Source organism: Nelumbo nucifera, chromosome 1 (assembly GCF_055504915.1).
Source record: "Nelumbo nucifera cultivar China Antique chromosome 1, China Antique-T2T, whole genome shotgun sequence".
NCBI lineage: Eukaryota > Viridiplantae > Streptophyta > Magnoliopsida > Proteales > Nelumbonaceae > Nelumbo > Nelumbo nucifera.
Genome location: NC_142649.1, coordinates 168,396,111 through 168,413,256, shown reverse-complemented (window position 1 = coordinate 168,413,256; position 17,146 = coordinate 168,396,111). Strand labels below are relative to the sequence as shown.

Genomic DNA, 17,146 nt, shown 5'->3' with positions numbered 1-17,146 from the left:
CGTTGCTGCAATTTCATGCTGAGCCTTGTGAACCATGGCGAGTCCTGCCCATGCTATCCGAAGCTCAATTGTTGCAGAGTCCCCTTCTCAGAGTATTGAAGCCATTTCATTTGCAGACCTTTCTGCATCCTTGATACAATGAAGCGCAACAACATATCGAGTTGACATGCAATTAGGCTCCAGTTTTGCTGCCTTCTCCAAGCACTTTCTAGCACTTCTATGATCATCAGCCAAATAGTATGCATTAGCAAGATTCACCCAGATAGGTGCAGCCCTAGGATCTGATCTGACTGCAGCTAACAAACACTCTTTTGCAACATTTGTAGCCGCAACATGAGCCATACAAGCTCCTTCACCAGCACTTGCCCCCAGCACCTGCAACAACTTGAAGATATGCAATCCCAAGATTCTACAACACCTCGACGACACTGGATTCCTGCTTAATCGGGACATTCTGGGTGTTGCTAACTTGCGCTAGGGCAACAACCTGTTGCTCGCCCGACAATTCTGCCACGTCTGGCTGGCGGTCGGTTGTGGTTGCAGCCCCTTCCGGGTTCCTTTCCTTGCTGGAAAAGTACAACTCCATCAAGCGCCTTAATTCTCGGACATCGTCCTTGATCTCGCGCACCTCCGTGCTGTTTTCCACGATCTTGAGCTCCAGATCCTGAACCCTAGTCTTCAACTGCTCAAGGTCGCCCATGACACCTTGCTCTGATACCAAATTGTTATGGGCCCGAGAATAGGATCTCGTCACGGGTTGGTCCACGAGGAAAACCTCCTGTTTTCCCTTGTTCCTCCCTTTTCTTGAAGAACCTATCTTGCCATCCTAAAAGGTGATTTGTTCAAGAGATCACCAACTCTCCTTTGCTCTCTTTCTTGACTAAAATTTTCGATGGTTTTATTCAATATTCTCAGCTCCTTAAATAGGAGATTACAAGAGATAAGAGTCCTACTTTTAGGAAGACTCCTTGCTAATTAGGAAGACTCCCTACTAATCTATCCTACTGAACTGATAAGATAAGATAAGATAAGATAAGACTCCCTTAATCTATCCTACTGAACTGATAAGATAAGATAAGATAAGACTCCCTTAATCTATCCTATTGAACTGATAAGATAAGATAAGACTCCCTACTAATCCATACTACTGAACTGATAAGATAAGAACACTGAATAGATAAGACCCCTACTAATTCTTGCTACTGAAAGCAGATAAGGTAAGAATACTGAATAGATAAGATAGGATGAGAACACTAAATTGCTGCTGCTGAGAACACTAAATTACTGCTGTTGCTGCCGGCACCCACATCACACTAGTTATTATCACTTCAAAAATTCCATGGATCTTGGGATGGGTGATACTATTGAGTTAAACGAACCTATACTTGACCTTACAAGTCAATGAACTTTATAGCTGGGCATTGTTGACCAGCTATATCATCTTAAAAAGCTGGTAAATAGAAACAATGATTTAAAAGGCATGTCTTAGGTGTGCTTAGGTGCATAGGTGAGGCACATCGACATGAGAACTCAAATCAATTCATTCATTCCTCCATGTTTTTGCACTACTGAAACAATTTTGCTATTTTTTTGTCATGTCTATTGATGTCGCGTTAGATCTCTTGACCAGTGGATTGTACCTTCTTTGTTTTTTAATGAAAATTTCCTTTTTACTATAAAAAAAGACACCTTATGGGTGGGCAGTCCTGCTAGAACTAGAAATTGCAGAGGTTATAAAATTATAACTATTGTAAGAAAATTTAATGACTTAGATGCCCTTTGATAAACCTGAAATTTCTGAATTGAATGACTTGTTTCTTTGTCTTTTAGTGGATAAAATAATTCATCATCATCATCATCATCATCATCTATAAGGCTTGTCCCAACAATTTGGGGTGAGTGAAAAATCTCCTGGGGGCCATTATCTATTGATGTTTCTATCTATCTGAGGTCTTGGGAGAGGTAGACAGAATGCAGGCCTAACTTTTGACATTTTTTTACACAATTTCCGTTCTCAAACTCAAACCTTAGGGATTGGGGCAATGGTAAAATCTCAATATCTCTCTCAATATATCCAAATATATTAGAGTAAAAAAAAATCCAAACATCTCTCTATTTCCCCAGTATCTTAAAAATTTTCAACATATCAGCAAAATTTCCAATTGTTATGTGAAAATATCCCAAATTTTGGTGAAATATGAGGGGAATTTGCCAGTCTTTCCCAAACCAATTGGAAATGAATGTTACAATCATGAGACATAGAAAATGCTTAAACCATAATTTTATATAAAATTAAGAGAAACGTATTTGAAATTGTTGATTCTAGGCCTTTGAAGCAACATCTTTATTGGAAATTTCAAAACATAAAGATCTTTTAAATTTTTATTTAAATAATTAATATAGGTACTTGCTTAGAAGGCTTGCTGCTGCCTATTCTAAGAGCTCAGTCTGGTTTGACTAATTACAGACCTGGTCTATATGTGTATAGTTCACTTTACATGGCCCATACTTGTATATGCCTATGGCATCACAATTCAAAATTGAGATAATTTTAAGGAACCTTAAAGAAAAGAGTTAGGATATAAAGGTTATATTTGGTTTTTAAGTACTCACCTTGCATAATAATAAATTACATGTTTCTCTCAACGCCTATTTAAGATATCTTCTATCAGTTATTGTACATGGTGGGAAGTTATATTTTAGGTTTTGAGTGTAATTATACTTTTTTTAACATTTCCAGAAGCTTCATAAAAAATTCTTTTTTCCAATTTTTAAATCTTTCCCAAATTCTTATATTTTTTAATCTAGCAAAATTTACAATGTTTGCCTAGTGTCACATGGAAAAATACCTGATGAAATCAAAACTTTGAACCATGAAGCTTGGATCTATATGGCAATTCAGCAATTCCGTCAGTTGATGTCAAGGTGTGGAAAGAGGCACTTAACATCTTTCATATTTAACAAAATTAGAGATCTCAACTTTGATCTTATCTGTAATTTTGTGGATCCAAGAAGTTTTAACTCAATAACAAACAGTTTAGCTTGGAACAGCGGTGGAAGGAGCATTTCTCTGTACTGACTACTGACAACTTTTTACCCACCTAAGGGTTTTTTTTTTTTTTGTAACTGAAGAGGACTAGCCACTTTTACTTGAACTTGAATTATCTGTAGCACTTCTGGTGTTCAGATAATAGCAGATCACGATTTGGGTGGGTATTTCACCTTGAAAGGCCAGAAAGGTGAGTGAAAGCTGTGGTCACTGATTACTTCCATCTCACTGCTATTTTGAGTGTACTTGTATTTTATAAATCATCCACATGTTGAAAAATTGAACTTTAATGCTGCCGATTGGATACCATCCTGATTGTTGAAAGCATATCTTCTGTCTGTGCTTAGCTAAGTAAATCTGCTTCTTAGAATGCAGGCGACAATGTTCAATGATGAAAGTAGCCAATTTGATGTTCTTGTTGCCAGTGATGCCATTGGGATGGGACTCAATTTGAACATTTCTAGAATTATATTTTCAACATTGAAGAAGTTTGATGGTACAGATATGCGAGAACTTACTGTATCAGAGATCAAACAAATTGCAGGTATACCCTTATCTAATTTAGCCAGGCATTATTTCCATCTGATGTGTTAATCTAGTCAGAATTTAGGCATTGTTCAGTATCTCTCTCAGGCATTATCTTTGCCACATTGCACATGCACCACAAAAGGAACTATCTTTTCGATTCTTTCAATTCTACAAAAATCCTTCATCTTTCGGCATATTTGCCTTAGCAGACTGAGATTAGATCACTATATCCTAGAGAAATTTCAGGGTCTCATAATGCTATATAATGTCAATAGCTTTCAGGTTGAAATGCTATTTTATATTTCTAATATTTGTCATTATCTTCTATGGTTCTTCCTTTATTCCCAAGCCCGTTGGAGATCAGTGAATAAGATCTTATGCAATTCTTGTAAAGAAAACATTAAATTTTGGGGTATGTAGGTCATAGTTATCAAGGTACACCTAGGTGACGGCCTAAGTGCTGTGATTTAAAAGGTGCGCCTAGGTGAATAGGTGAGGTGGTGCATTTTAAGGTATGCACCTCACCTAGCCCCCAGGTGCAACACTTTCAAAATGCACGTGCCTGGTGCGCCTAGGTGTGTGCCTTGTGCAAAGGTGGTTCGTAGAATTACGAATGCATAATGTTTAACATCACATTAGCTATTTGAGATAATGCAATTGGGAAAAGAATTAAGAGATTGAGAGTTTTACATGATTGAAACATATGATTAAAAGTAATACTGCTTTACAAAGCTAGTTTTGTAGTGTCTTTATATGCAGAATTCATTATTGTTGGCTTTTTTTCTCAGTACTTTTCCAGTTAGAGATAAAAGTACGAACATTTCAACATGGATAATACCCAATAAATTATAGATCTTGTTTGTTAGATAACTATTGCTTAACTGATGCCTAGGCACCTGCTTAAGCGCTTAGGCCACAAGGTTTTACTTTGTGCATAGTCTCGCCTTGCTACCTTGATAAGTATGATTTAGATATTGTGCATCATTTGTAATCAACACTTGGCTAAAACTTTGGAGTAGATTACTAATTACAAATGGTGGTGTTTTTCATCCAAGGTTGTGAACCATAGAGAAGGTAAAAGGTGGTTATCCATGTTTTTTGAGAAGTTTAAATAATGTCTTCTCCCCTGAAGCATGTTTGATATATATTGAGTCTTACTGGTTGTCTAGATGGCTAGTTATTGTTATTTTTTTGTTTTGCGTTTTCTTTTTCTTCCAGGTAGGGCTGGCAGGTTTGGATCTAAATTTCCTTGTGGGGAAGTGACATGCATCGATGCAGAGGACCTACCTTTGCTCCATTCATCATTGAAGTCTCCCTCTCCTGATCTGGAGGTGATGGTCTTATCACTGTTGTTGGATGGTTGAAGCTTGTTTACTGATTTTTTATGCACCAGTGTTAACTTTTTTTTTTTTTGATAAATGAGTAAAATTTTGTTAAACCAGCAAATAAGAGTTACATGCAACCTATAGAAAGGCACGAGATGCGACATTTCCTTTAAAGTTAGTTACAGAGTTATAAGTACAAAAGAAATTACACAGAAGCCCAAAATAAAGCATCCCGGAGAACCCCTTGTTTTGCAAGTGAATCAGCCATTGAGTTTGTCGATCTGCCTACCCACTGAACTCTGATTGTGTCGTATTCTTTGTTAACCATTTAACCTTTTTGAGAAGATCTCTAAAACCCCAAATCACAGTGTCCGGATCCTTCAGCCAACCCACTATCACCTGGGAATCCCCTTCAAAGATTAGATGCTCAATGCCTAGCTGATTTGCAAGCTGGATTCCTTGTACAGCAGCAAGTAATTCGGCCCTTAACGAGTCTCCCACACCCGCAGGACCTGAGTACAAAGATATTAACTTTAGAGGATAGTCCTCAATTGGATATTGTAGTCATTTATGCACTTATGGTGTGATTATAGGTCATGCTTTCTATATTTTTTCTTTTCTAATGAATCATATACTTTACCATGCAGAGTGCTGGATTATTTCCTACCTTTGATTTGTTGTTCTTGTACTCGCGTTTACATCCAAAAATGGGCTTCCATCAGATACTGGTAGGTAAAATTTTCAGCATCTCTCTCTCTCTCTCTCCCCCTTTATATGCGCATGTGTGTGTGTTGCAAGGATCAGCACTGGCTTGAACATGGTACTTTGGGTGGCCTTTAACTTTTGGAATATGGTACAAAAAACAGTAGCACTGCCTTGCTCTCCTCACTTTGCATGGTATTTATACATTGGGATTTTTTTTTTCTTATTCATATAACATTGGATGAAATTAGGACCAAGAACTGACCCCATTTTATTGTCATTAAGTCAATGGGATGAGATGAACGGGTAAAGCTAACCTGAATTCAGTTAGGTGGTAATTCCTTTGATACATAAGGGATATGTTTACTCTTAATGAGGTAAGTAGTTGTAAGATGATACATTTACTTTGACATGGATGGACTACAAAAAAAGTCATAGTGATTGTTGGGCATGGAATTTAGTTGATTTATTTGGTTAATCACTATGCTACCCAGATATGGCAATGACATGGCTGGGCATGGTGTTAGATATGGAATTTAAACTAAAATTTGAAGTACCTAATGCGATATGACACTCTTTTACAAGTATTATCCAGAAGAGAAAGTGAAGAGAAGAGAGAAGGAAGAGGAGAAAAGAGAGATCTGTGAGCAAAACTCAGTGTTGGCGGCGCCAACTTTTTTGGTATTTATATTAGGGCAACCATAACATAATATAAAAGAGCGGGAATCACAATAGTACCCCTACAATACTAAACAGAAATAAAACAAAAGACAAACAACCTATAAATAACCTTTTAACACTCCCCCTCAAGTTGGGACATAGATGTCAATCATGCCCAACTTGTCACATAGATCATTATGCCGTAAGTGATGTAAACCTTTTGTGAAGATGTACGCAAGTTGATCTTCGGACCTGACATAAGGGCTGCACACTTCCCCTTTGACAACCTTTTCTTTGATAAAATGCTTGTCTACCTCAATATGTTGGGTTCTATCATGCAGTACTGGGTTAGCAGCAATGTTTATGGCTGCCTTGTTATCACAATATAGTCATAGTTCCATCAACTGTAAATCCTAGCTCACTTAGCAATTTTTTTTAGCCACATTATTTCAGCCATTCCATGAGACATTGCTCTATATTTAGCTTCAGCACTAGACCTAGCCACCACATTCTGCTTTTTACGTCTCCATGTGACTAGGTTTCCTCCCACAAAGGTACAATAGCTGTTGGTAGATTTCCTATCATTCAATGATCTTGTCCAATCTGCATCAGTATACACTTCAACCTTCAAATGTCCGTGCTTTTGGAACAATAAGCCTGCACTTGCAAATTTCTTAAGATATCTGAGAATTCTTTCAACTGCTTCAAGGTGGGTGGTCTTAGGGGCATGCATGAATTGGCTAAGAACACCCATTGCATAAGCAATGCTTGGCCGAGTCATGGAGAGATATAGCAGTCTTCCTACAAGCCTCTGAAATTGCTTTACATCTTTGATGAATTCACCTTGACAATCACTTAATTTGTTATTAGGATCAATAGGAGAATCAACGGGTTTCACTCCCAATTTTCTTGTATCCTGTAATAGATCTAAGACATACTTTCTCTAAGAAATGAAGATACCCTTTTGTGAGCGGGCAACTTCAATTCCAAGGAAGTATCTCAAAGGACCTAGATCTTTCACCTCAAACTGAGTAGCAAGAAATCCTTTAAATTTTTGAATTTCATATTTCCAATCACCAATGATAACTATATCATCAACATACACTATTAGGGCTGCAATTTCCCCTTCCCCTTTTTTCACAAGCAATGTATGATCAGATTGACATTGCTCGCTGCCTTTTTGTTGTACAACTAGCTGGAATCTGCTGACCAAGCTCTTGGTGATTGTTTCAGGCCATATAATGACTTCTTCAACCTGCATACCTTTTGTTCATTACCTTGAACCTAGAAACTAGGGGGTTGTACTATGTACACTTCTTCTTCAAGATCACCATTTAGAAATGCATTCTTGACATCCGATTGGTGAAGGTCCTGATAAGAAGTTAGTGGCTAAAGAGAAAAGAACCCTAATGGAGTTCATCTTAGCAATCGGTGTAAAAGTTTCTACATAATCCACCCCATACACTTGAGTGAACCTTTTTGCCACTAAGCGAGCTTTATACTACTCCACTATGCCATCAACGCTATGTTTTACTATAAATACCCATTTATATCCAATTGGTTTTTCCTCGTGCCTACACTCTGCCTGAGGAGAAACAAGAAAGAAATGTTCACTCTCAAAAAGGGAGACATCCATAGAAACATGATATTTTTGAGAGATGGGCTCAAAGCACCGGTACCCCTTTTGAGTTGTAGGGTACCTCAAGAAGATGCAAGGAATAACACGGGGATCCAATTTCCCATGAGTGGGTGATAGGTTTTGGACAAAACAACAACTAAACACATGGAGAGGAATAGACAAAGGAGGAGCCTTGGAAAACAGAAGTTGATGTGAGACTTTGTACTCTAACCATCGAGAGGGCATGCGATTAATGAGATAAGAAGCACAATGGATAACTTTAAACCAAAAACGTTTGGGGACATTCATATGAATCAATAATCCCCGAGCCGCTTCAAGAAGGTGGCGGTTCTTCCTTTCAGCTACACTATTTTGTTGTGGTGTTCGGGCATAGGAGCTACAGTGGAGTGATCCACGTGAAGCAAAGAACTTCGTGAGATCTATGAAAGTATTCTTTGGCATTGTCGGATTGGAATATTTGGATTTCGGTTTGAAATTGGGTGAAGATCATTCTTTGGAAATCTTGGATAATTTTTGGAACTTCATCCTTAGTTCGCATGGGATACAGTCTTGTGTACCTAGAGTAGTCATCAATAAAGGTAATAAAATACTTGCAGCCACTTTTAGATGGTAAAGTAACTGGGCTCCAAACATCAGAGCGAACAATATGGAAAGGAAATTCAGATTTATTATTCTTTGAAGAAAAACGAGTTCTACAATGTTTACTCAACTGATAAGTTTGACATATCAACTCTGACACTGACACCGACTTAAACAACTCTGGAAATACAATCTTTAAGGAATCAAAGGATAAATAACCAAGACGATTGTGCCATAAATAGGCTTGACTCTTACTAGACTGACTCTTAGACTCTGTGACAGCAAGACCAGCTTTATTCTCCAGAAGGGAAGAAGGTTACTAAACAGTTTAATGAATAGGTGATACTACTAACAGAAAACAAATTAATAGGGAATTATGGAACATGTAAGACATTAGAAAGGGTAGGACCAAAAGGAAGAGAAATGGTTCCTTGATCAACTATGGTAGAGAATGAACCATCAGCCAGTCTCACTTTGTTTCTTCTAGAGAGAAGATGATAGGTCTGAAAGTAAGTCGACTTACCAGTCATATGTTTTGACGCTCCATAATCAATTATCCAAGGAGAGTTAGAGGAATGAGATGATACATGGAGAGCTGTGCCAAAAATACCTGATGTAGACGCATATGAAGTTGATGGAGGAGGAGCATCCATCTGACGAATTGCCCTACCATAAAGTTCTAAATGGTCACAGAAGGAATTAATGATATCCTCCCTAGTGTCAGAACCAGATGTGTATGTTTGAGTTGTAGTAGTAGTTGGGGGTTGGTTCTCCTGAGTAGCTATGTTTGTTGTAGTGAACTTTGCTTGAACTTTGTTGTCCTAACTTCTTATTCAGACCTGAACCCTATTTTTTACTCAATTCCTAAGCCCATTTTGGCTTCCCATGAAGGTCCCAACATGTGTCACAAGTGTGTCGAGACTTCTGGCAATGCGTGTACCATAATTTTTCTTTGTCATCCACCCTTTTTTGAGAGTCTCCCTTCTTAAAGGGATTTACCCCACTTGTAACAACACTTCCTTTCGTTGCCAGCATGACTGCATCTCCCCTAGAATTATTCATCAGATTTCTTCTACTTTCCTCTGACTGTACTAGAGCATATACCTCTTGGACAGATGGGAGATCCTTGCTTCTAGGGGTGGATTCGAGCAGAGCCGAGCCGAATAGTACCAGGCTCGAGCTCGGCTCAAGACTATTCTACAAGGCTCGAGCTCGGCTCGTTTTATATTTTATAAAAATATTTAGAAAAAATATTTTATAAAAATAAAAATTATATATAAATTTTTTTTAATTTATATTTAAAAATTAAGAATTATAATATTTTTATTATATATATTATTATATTATATATATATTCGAGCCAAGTCGCGAGCCTCACGAGTCGAGCTCTAGTAGGCTCGAGTTCGGCTCGTTTAATAATCGAGCCATTGAATTGGGCTGGAGCTTGGTTGAAATCAAGCTTTTCACGAGTCAAGCTCAAGCAGCTTGTGAAAAGCTCGACTCATTGCCACCCCTACTTGCTTCCAAGGATTTGTACTCTAATGGATTCATACATAGGGTTCAGGCCAAGGAGGAAGGCAAAGACTTGCTGCTGTGAAACAAGAGACCTATACGCTTTGGCATCTTCATCACACTTCCAATCTACACTTTGATAGCAAGGTTCAAAAAATCGTTACATATCGGCTTGTATCAGCTGATATGTATTGTATCAGGCCCTTCTCAATACACCTCTACAGGGGTTGTATCGAGTCAGGGCCTAGTTCGGAGGGTAGTTAGGACTTAAACCGGCCCCTCTGAACCAAAACCGAAAAAAATAAGTAAAAGTTAAAAAAATGGACCGATATAGTATCGATACTTTGAACCTTGTCTGATAGTGATCCAACTCCTTCTAGATGAAAGACGTCTGAATAGTACACAGAGAGACTCCTCTCCCCCTGTTTACAAGTAGAGGATTCTGCCTGTAACTAATAGATTTTTGCATAGTGGCACAATTCTGAATTGGTTGACTTTGCTTGTTCCCAAATCTCATAAGTTGTTTCAGCCCACATAAAATTTATTCTCACCTGAGGTTGCATAGACACTAAGAGCCATGACATTACCATGTTATTTTCCTGGTTCCATCTATCATGTTCAGCACTCCCAAAATTAGGTTCTTTAATTCTTCCATTTATATGTCCTATCTTTCCCCTTGCAGTAATGTATAACCTGATCCCCTTCGACCATTCTAAGTAATTGAGACCATCAAGAGGTATGACAGCCATAGGGAAGGATAAATCCATACCCCCACTCAGTCCATTCTGCATTGAGGAGACACCAGATGTGCAGAATCTTCACTATTCATGATAACTAGTTCAGATCACACTCGAAAGAGTTCCAAAAAAGAATTAGAAAAAAAATACAGTCCAACCTATTTCCCTTTCACACACTATTATTTCTAAAAAAAAAAATGCACCAGGAAGCTAGAGACAGCCACCTTTTAATTCGCACAGTCCTTCATTTACCAAAAAAATGTTTTACTGCTGTTATGGCACCTACAGGTCATCTCCGACCTACAATCTAACCACCGGACTGTTGTCACAGCACACACAGGTCATCTCCAACCTACAAACACACCACAAAGCTGCTGTCACAGCACATACAGGTCACCTCCAACCTACAACCACCACAAGAATCACTCGGTCCTATAAAAAAGGAAGGTACAGGTGCTGATCACCTCACATCAGTTGATTGATCCCCTTGTTTTGGTTCCATCCTGATACACGATCAGGAAAAAAATAAAAAAAGGAAAGAGAGAAGCTTCTGAGATCAGTCCAAAGATCTACCTTGGTTCTTCAGAGAAAAAATTCAGCAGCAAGTGAAGGGCGAAGACAAAAGAGTGCTTTCTCGATCTTCTTTCAGATCAAATGGGCCTGCTCTGATACCATATTATCCAGAAGAGAAAGTGAAGAGAAGAAAGAAAGAAGAGGAGAAAAGAGAGATCTGTGAGCAAAACTCAGTGCTGGTGGCGCCAGCTGGTATTTATATTAGGGTGACCATAGCATAATATAAAAGAGGGGGAATTACAATAGTACCCCTGTGATACTAAACAGAAATAAAAAAAAAAGACAAACAGCCTTTTAACAACAAGTATCCGTATATTGTAGTTGAACAAATGGAGTCTGTCTCGAGGTAGAAAGTTTAACATATATTTCATCATTGAGGGATTGTAAAGGGTTACCTGTTGTGGAAATCATTCTGCCAACTGCAGCTATATTGCCATTTAGTTGGCCAACCTTGGAATCCATCTGATGCGGTTTTCACTCTGGAATCCAATCTGATTATGGGATCTCATTTAACCTGATTGGTTTTTTATATATATTTCCTTGTTGGGCCCCAGTGTATGTTCAATTCAACCTCCCAGGATTGTTGTAGCACATACTGATGCAGGTCAGGAGTCCTAATTCCACAAGTGTGAATGGGCCCATTTCCAACTGACCCAACATGTTCAAGTCTATCAGGGCCAATTCCAGCAGGCTTGACTTGCTCCATCTAGGCTCGTCTGTGGACCCTGATGCAGAGTGCCAGTTCAGATGCATATTTGGCTTCAGTGCCATCTACATAGGAAGAAGGTCATTTACTAGTCAAGTTAACCATTGTTGGGTCTTGTAATCAGTTAGCACAATAAGAGTTCCCATGTTGCATTTAAAGCCAATTTTGCGTTCCATCTACTGCATGTAGCCTTTTATGGGCATCTTATGAGAAGTTTTTTTTTTTTTTGTAAAACTATTAGAAGGCAAAATTATGAGAAGAAAGTTGAAGCTTTTTGGCTGGCCCTTATCCCATCATTTTAAATGTGCATGGGGCATTTTGTGCTTGAGGTGTGAGGCGCAAGATGAGGTGTACCTTTTCAAAGCAAAGAGCAAAAATGCAAAAAAAAAGCTAAAAATTTCAAAAATGCCAAAAAATAAAAATGTAAAACATAATAACTTAAATTTTAAAATAAATGTTTTAGAAAAACCTATTATCTCAAATTAAAACACATGAACATAACATGTAAAACATATTTAAAATGAAAATTTAAAAATAAATCAAGTATAACATCTAAAACATGTTCAAGCGTGTGAAATTCTCAATCTCTTTATTTTTTTTTTCTCAATTGCATTACTTCAAATAGCTAATTCTATGAGCTGCCTTTGTACCAAGCCCCTTGAGCTCCAAAAACCCCCCATTTGCTAATGTTGCTCATTCATTCATCTTAATAAAAGATACTTTTAAAAGACAATTAAAATTATAAAATCTTTTTTATAGGAGTTAATCATTTAAGATTCTCATATGGACTTATTTAGGCTTGCCTCGAGGGGCTTGGTTGGGGGTCTGGGGGCAGATCCCCCAGCCCAGCTGGTTAACATAAAAAAACAAAAAAATGTGCATACCTGGGCTGAAGTGCAAGGCACACCAGTTATGCACCTTTTTGAAAGTGCTGCACCTGGGACCTAGGTGAGGTGCATACCCTAAAATGTGCCTTGCCTGTGCGCTTTTAAATCACTACCTTATTCATCCCTTGGTTGGTAATGCTGGGATTTGAGTTCAATGATTCCCCAACAATTCAAGCTCATTATGCAATCCCCCCTCCTGAAATTGGTATTTCTTCAACCATTTACAGACTTGGGTTTGTTTTCCATATTCCCATGCAGGTTCATGTCCTGCATCATGTACACTAGCGGCAAAAAATCATGGCCATTTTGTTTTCCACCTTGATGTGAATATTCCTTGATAATAATTTCAACTTTCAAAATGATCATTTTCATAATATCATCTTGGATGTGCTTGTTTTCAATTCAGTGCGTGTAATAATAAAAGTTCTCATGCTTGCCAACTAGTTGGTTGTAACAGTGAGAAGTTCTTTCTTCCTTTATTTTCAATTTTCATCACAGTGCTTTTACTGTCTGAAGCTTTTTATATGCAGGAAAACTTTCTGGAGAATGCAAAGCTATCTTCAAATTATTTCATTGCTAACTGTGAAGAAATGTTGGTACGCCATCTGCAGTGATTTATTTATTTAATATAAGAAGCTCCTACACTCGCAGTTGCAATTTGCCTGAATTGATAGTCTAGGGTTTCTGCAATTAAAATTTTCTTATGGCAAACTTTACATTTTTGAATATTAAATACCCTTTTCTGACAACAGAAAGTTGCTGCTGTTATTGATGAGTTGCCCTTACAGTTACATGATAAGTACCTTTTCTGTATTAGGTAATTTCTTTCACCATGGTTATTCTCACCCCTAAAACTCTTGACTCATTTAGGTTGATAAGGGGAAAACAATCTTTTCTTGTCCATTTGGTCAGTTACAGAATAGTAGCAAGTCTTCCATTAGCACTAGTTCAATTGCATAGAAATGAATCAGAAGCTTTTGTACATAATTGTTTCAACCCCCCCCCCCCCCCCCCCCCTAAAAAGAACTTTGTTTCACAAAATGGAGAACAATCTTTGCTAACCCACTCGGTGAGTTATAGGATAATAGTAAGTTTTCTGGAACTGTTGTTAAAAGCACTGGTTCATTCATTTAAATGTGAGTCCAAAATTTTTGTGGAAAACAGCACCCCCCCCCCCCACGTCAATACTAGTTTCTGATCTTAAGATAGTTGATAAATTAAAATGAGTTATTTGGCTGTCTGAAGAATGTCCCAGGCTTAATGCAGACTTCTCCGACTGTGATGTGACACATCCAAGCCAGCAAGTCACCCAAGTGGTGGTGCTATCATATGGAACCTCAAGGGCTATTGTTCATGTATTTCTTTAAAAATGGCTGACTAGTGGTCTAATTTTTCACATATAGGTAAAGCTTTATTGGTTTTGATGCCCATAAATTGATAGAAAATTCTAATGGTAGCACTTCATTTGATCTATTTTTCTTACCAAATCACGTCCAAAATAATTAAAATGAAATTACTGTCTGTGTGTTGACCAAGTACATCCAAGTGTTTATGTACAATTTACACTCTTGTAATAATTTATGCAGTTTAAATACAATTTGATTCCAATACTGAGAAAATTAATTTATTGATTTATACATGACACCTGCCAAGTATGCCAGATTTGAGATTCTTAGTCAAAGTTCGGCCAGTGAATCAGTTAACATGTCACTGTTATCTAATTTCATCTACATTTATTTTAACTCTATTTTCATGATTTGCAGTCCAGTTGACATGAATGATGACATTTCATCCCAGGGTCTTGTACAGGTAAGTCTGTTCTTTTTTAAATTTTCTCTTTTGTTTTGAATGGGAAACTCATGAGATAGATTGACATTTTGGAGCAGTTTGCACAAACCTATGCAAGAAAGGGCATTGTCCGGCTCCGAGAAATATTTACACCAGGGACGCTTCAGGTGCCAAAAACACAAACTGCACTCAAGGAGCTGGAATCTATTCACAAGGTATATTTATATATGATACAAGTTATAATATCCGCCACTGATAGCAAAAGTAGGTTATGATGGGGTATATATTTGACAATTGCTGAAAAAGTAACTAAGCTCTTATGCTTGAAAACAAATCTTAAATGATCAAGTCCTTAAAATAACGAATGCCAAATGCAGCCTAAACCATTACCTTAATCAAGTTTTGTGCAGCACTTTTTTTCTTTTGATTTGACCAAGTTGAATTAGGAATTAGGGTCAGGGATGGTCTTGATCCGAGTTCTCAATACAGGGTGTAACAATATGGTGCTTATCTTATGCTTACTAATTCAAGATGCCCTTTTGATTGTTTGGTGTTACTACAACAGGTCTTGGATCTCTATGTCTGGTTGAGTTTCCGATTGGAGGACTCTTTTCCTGATCGTGAGCTGGCATCTTCACAGAAGTCAATTTGCAGCTTGTGAGTGAAAAATTAAGCCCCCACATCCAGTCTTTTTCGTGTTGCTTTTAAGTTTGACTATTTTAAGTTTAATTGGTAGGTTGATCGAAGAGTTCTTGGAGAGACTTGGATGGCAGAAGCCAATGGCAAGAAGGTTATCCCCTCGCAAAAGCTCAAGATCTCTGCTTTCCCAAGAAATCAGACAATATCTGTGAAATAACACACCAGCGCGCCCCCCCCCCCCCCCCCAAAAAAAAAAACACAAAGTTTTTCGCTAACCACCAGAATATCCATTTCAATAATGAAATTTTCATTATTGCTTTCCTTTGTAAGCCTACTTTTCTAGAAATTTACCAATATTTCGTTTTGTACCATTATGTACATTTTTTCTGCCTTGTCTAATTATGCATTTGTTGATTTTTTTTTTTGGGTAAACAAATTATGCATTTGTTGATTGTTGTATATGTATATATTTCCCATTTAATTTAATTAGAACTCAATTTAATGCATTATGAGAAATATGAATAATATTTGGCAGTCAACCAATGGGAGATGAGTCAAAAAGTATTGAGTGAGCTAAGTGCAGGAATTTTGTTTAGGAACGAATAAAGGATAAGCATGATGGAGCATGCTACCCTTGTTGGTGAAAATTCTTGAGCTTTGTTTCATGGCTTTTGATGGGCACGGCCAATCCAGGGGACTTTTGTCTCATGATTACAACACATTGCTTCATGGAGTCTTTGTAAAGGATTATTAGAAAGAGGATTGGGGCAAATGGCAATGCATGTAAAATGGGGCTGAAAAGCATTGTATCAGTGTAAGCTACATACTAAAATTTGGGTGTTTCCCTTTCCCTAGCTGTGTATGGTTTGAAAGTAGGGAAAGCAAGAGAAACTTATACAAGGTTTGTACGCTATCTTTCCCTTTCCTTGCCTTTTCTTTCAAATCAAACACACCATAAAAATACACGCCCTGCTTATAATGACAAATATAGGTGCACTTTTTTCCATTAAAATATGTATCATTTGATTATGATTAGGGTGTGTCCTTATTATCAAAATTTAATATGTATCACTTTGTATTTGAACCAGATACAAATTTTACATTTGGTTTAATTTTGCATTTGTTTGTAATTATGATTTGTACTTTTACCTGATACAAATTTTGTATTTTGTCTCATTTATACTCACTAACAGTGTAAATTCTGCATCTCAAAAACTGATGCAAAATTTAGATCACCTTCTTTTTGTTCTCTCTCATAAAGTGGGGACCACATCATCTTGTTTCCTACCTCATTCCCAAACAAATAATCTTTCTCCTCCCTCCATTCTCTTGCATATAATATGGGATCATACCATTTTACTATCTCTTCACAAACAAGATGAAGTAAAATCTCAAACAAAATTTAACCCAAATTTACACTCGTCCCATTTTCTCTTCCATGCATTTACAACCAAATGCAGTGTAATGATTAAAGATTGTTTACTGCACTTAATTGAACATTCGTAGTTATGGTTCATTCTTATTTCTTAATCTTCAAGTAGGTGTTGAGGATAGTTCTTGTATCTTTTTTAAATTATTTTTTATTTGTCATCATCATTAACATCCATGCCTTATCCCAATTATTTGTTTAAATTTATATCTAATTATTTTTTACTACTATTACGGTATTACCCATGTCTTTTCTGGTGTATCCCTAGCTCTTTCAACTTGTAATAAATCACTTCTAACTAAAACTGTTGGTGGTCTTCTTAAATTAATTTCTATTATTACAATCAACTCATTAAATTGAATTTGAGTTAAATAATACAGGAATTGACCCACA

The 17,146-nt window shown here is 37.3% G+C and overlaps 1 protein-coding gene across 8 annotated transcripts in view; it reads left to right on the top strand.

Moving 5' to 3' along the window:
• The window catches only part of ATSUV3 (ATP-dependent RNA helicase), a 33,446-nt gene extending 17,686 nt beyond the window's left edge, over positions 1-15,760 (top strand). For all 8 annotated transcript variants that reach the window (XM_010257825.3, XM_010257826.3, XM_010257828.3 and 5 more), the window contains 9 exons: positions 3,425-3,593; positions 4,796-4,908; positions 5,550-5,630; positions 13,428-13,493; positions 13,650-13,714; positions 14,661-14,706; positions 14,784-14,900; positions 15,251-15,342; positions 15,422-15,760. In XM_010257825.3, the coding sequence (XP_010256127.1) occupies positions 3,425-3,593; positions 4,796-4,908; positions 5,550-5,630; positions 13,428-13,493; positions 13,650-13,714; positions 14,661-14,706; positions 14,784-14,900; positions 15,251-15,342; positions 15,422-15,536 (864 nt within the window). In that variant the 3' untranslated portion in view covers positions 15,537-15,760. The remainder of the gene's footprint in view (positions 1-3,424; positions 3,594-4,795; positions 4,909-5,549; positions 5,631-13,427; positions 13,494-13,649; positions 13,715-14,660; positions 14,707-14,783; positions 14,901-15,250; positions 15,343-15,421) is intronic.
• Positions 15,761-17,146: the final 1,386 nt, after the last annotated feature.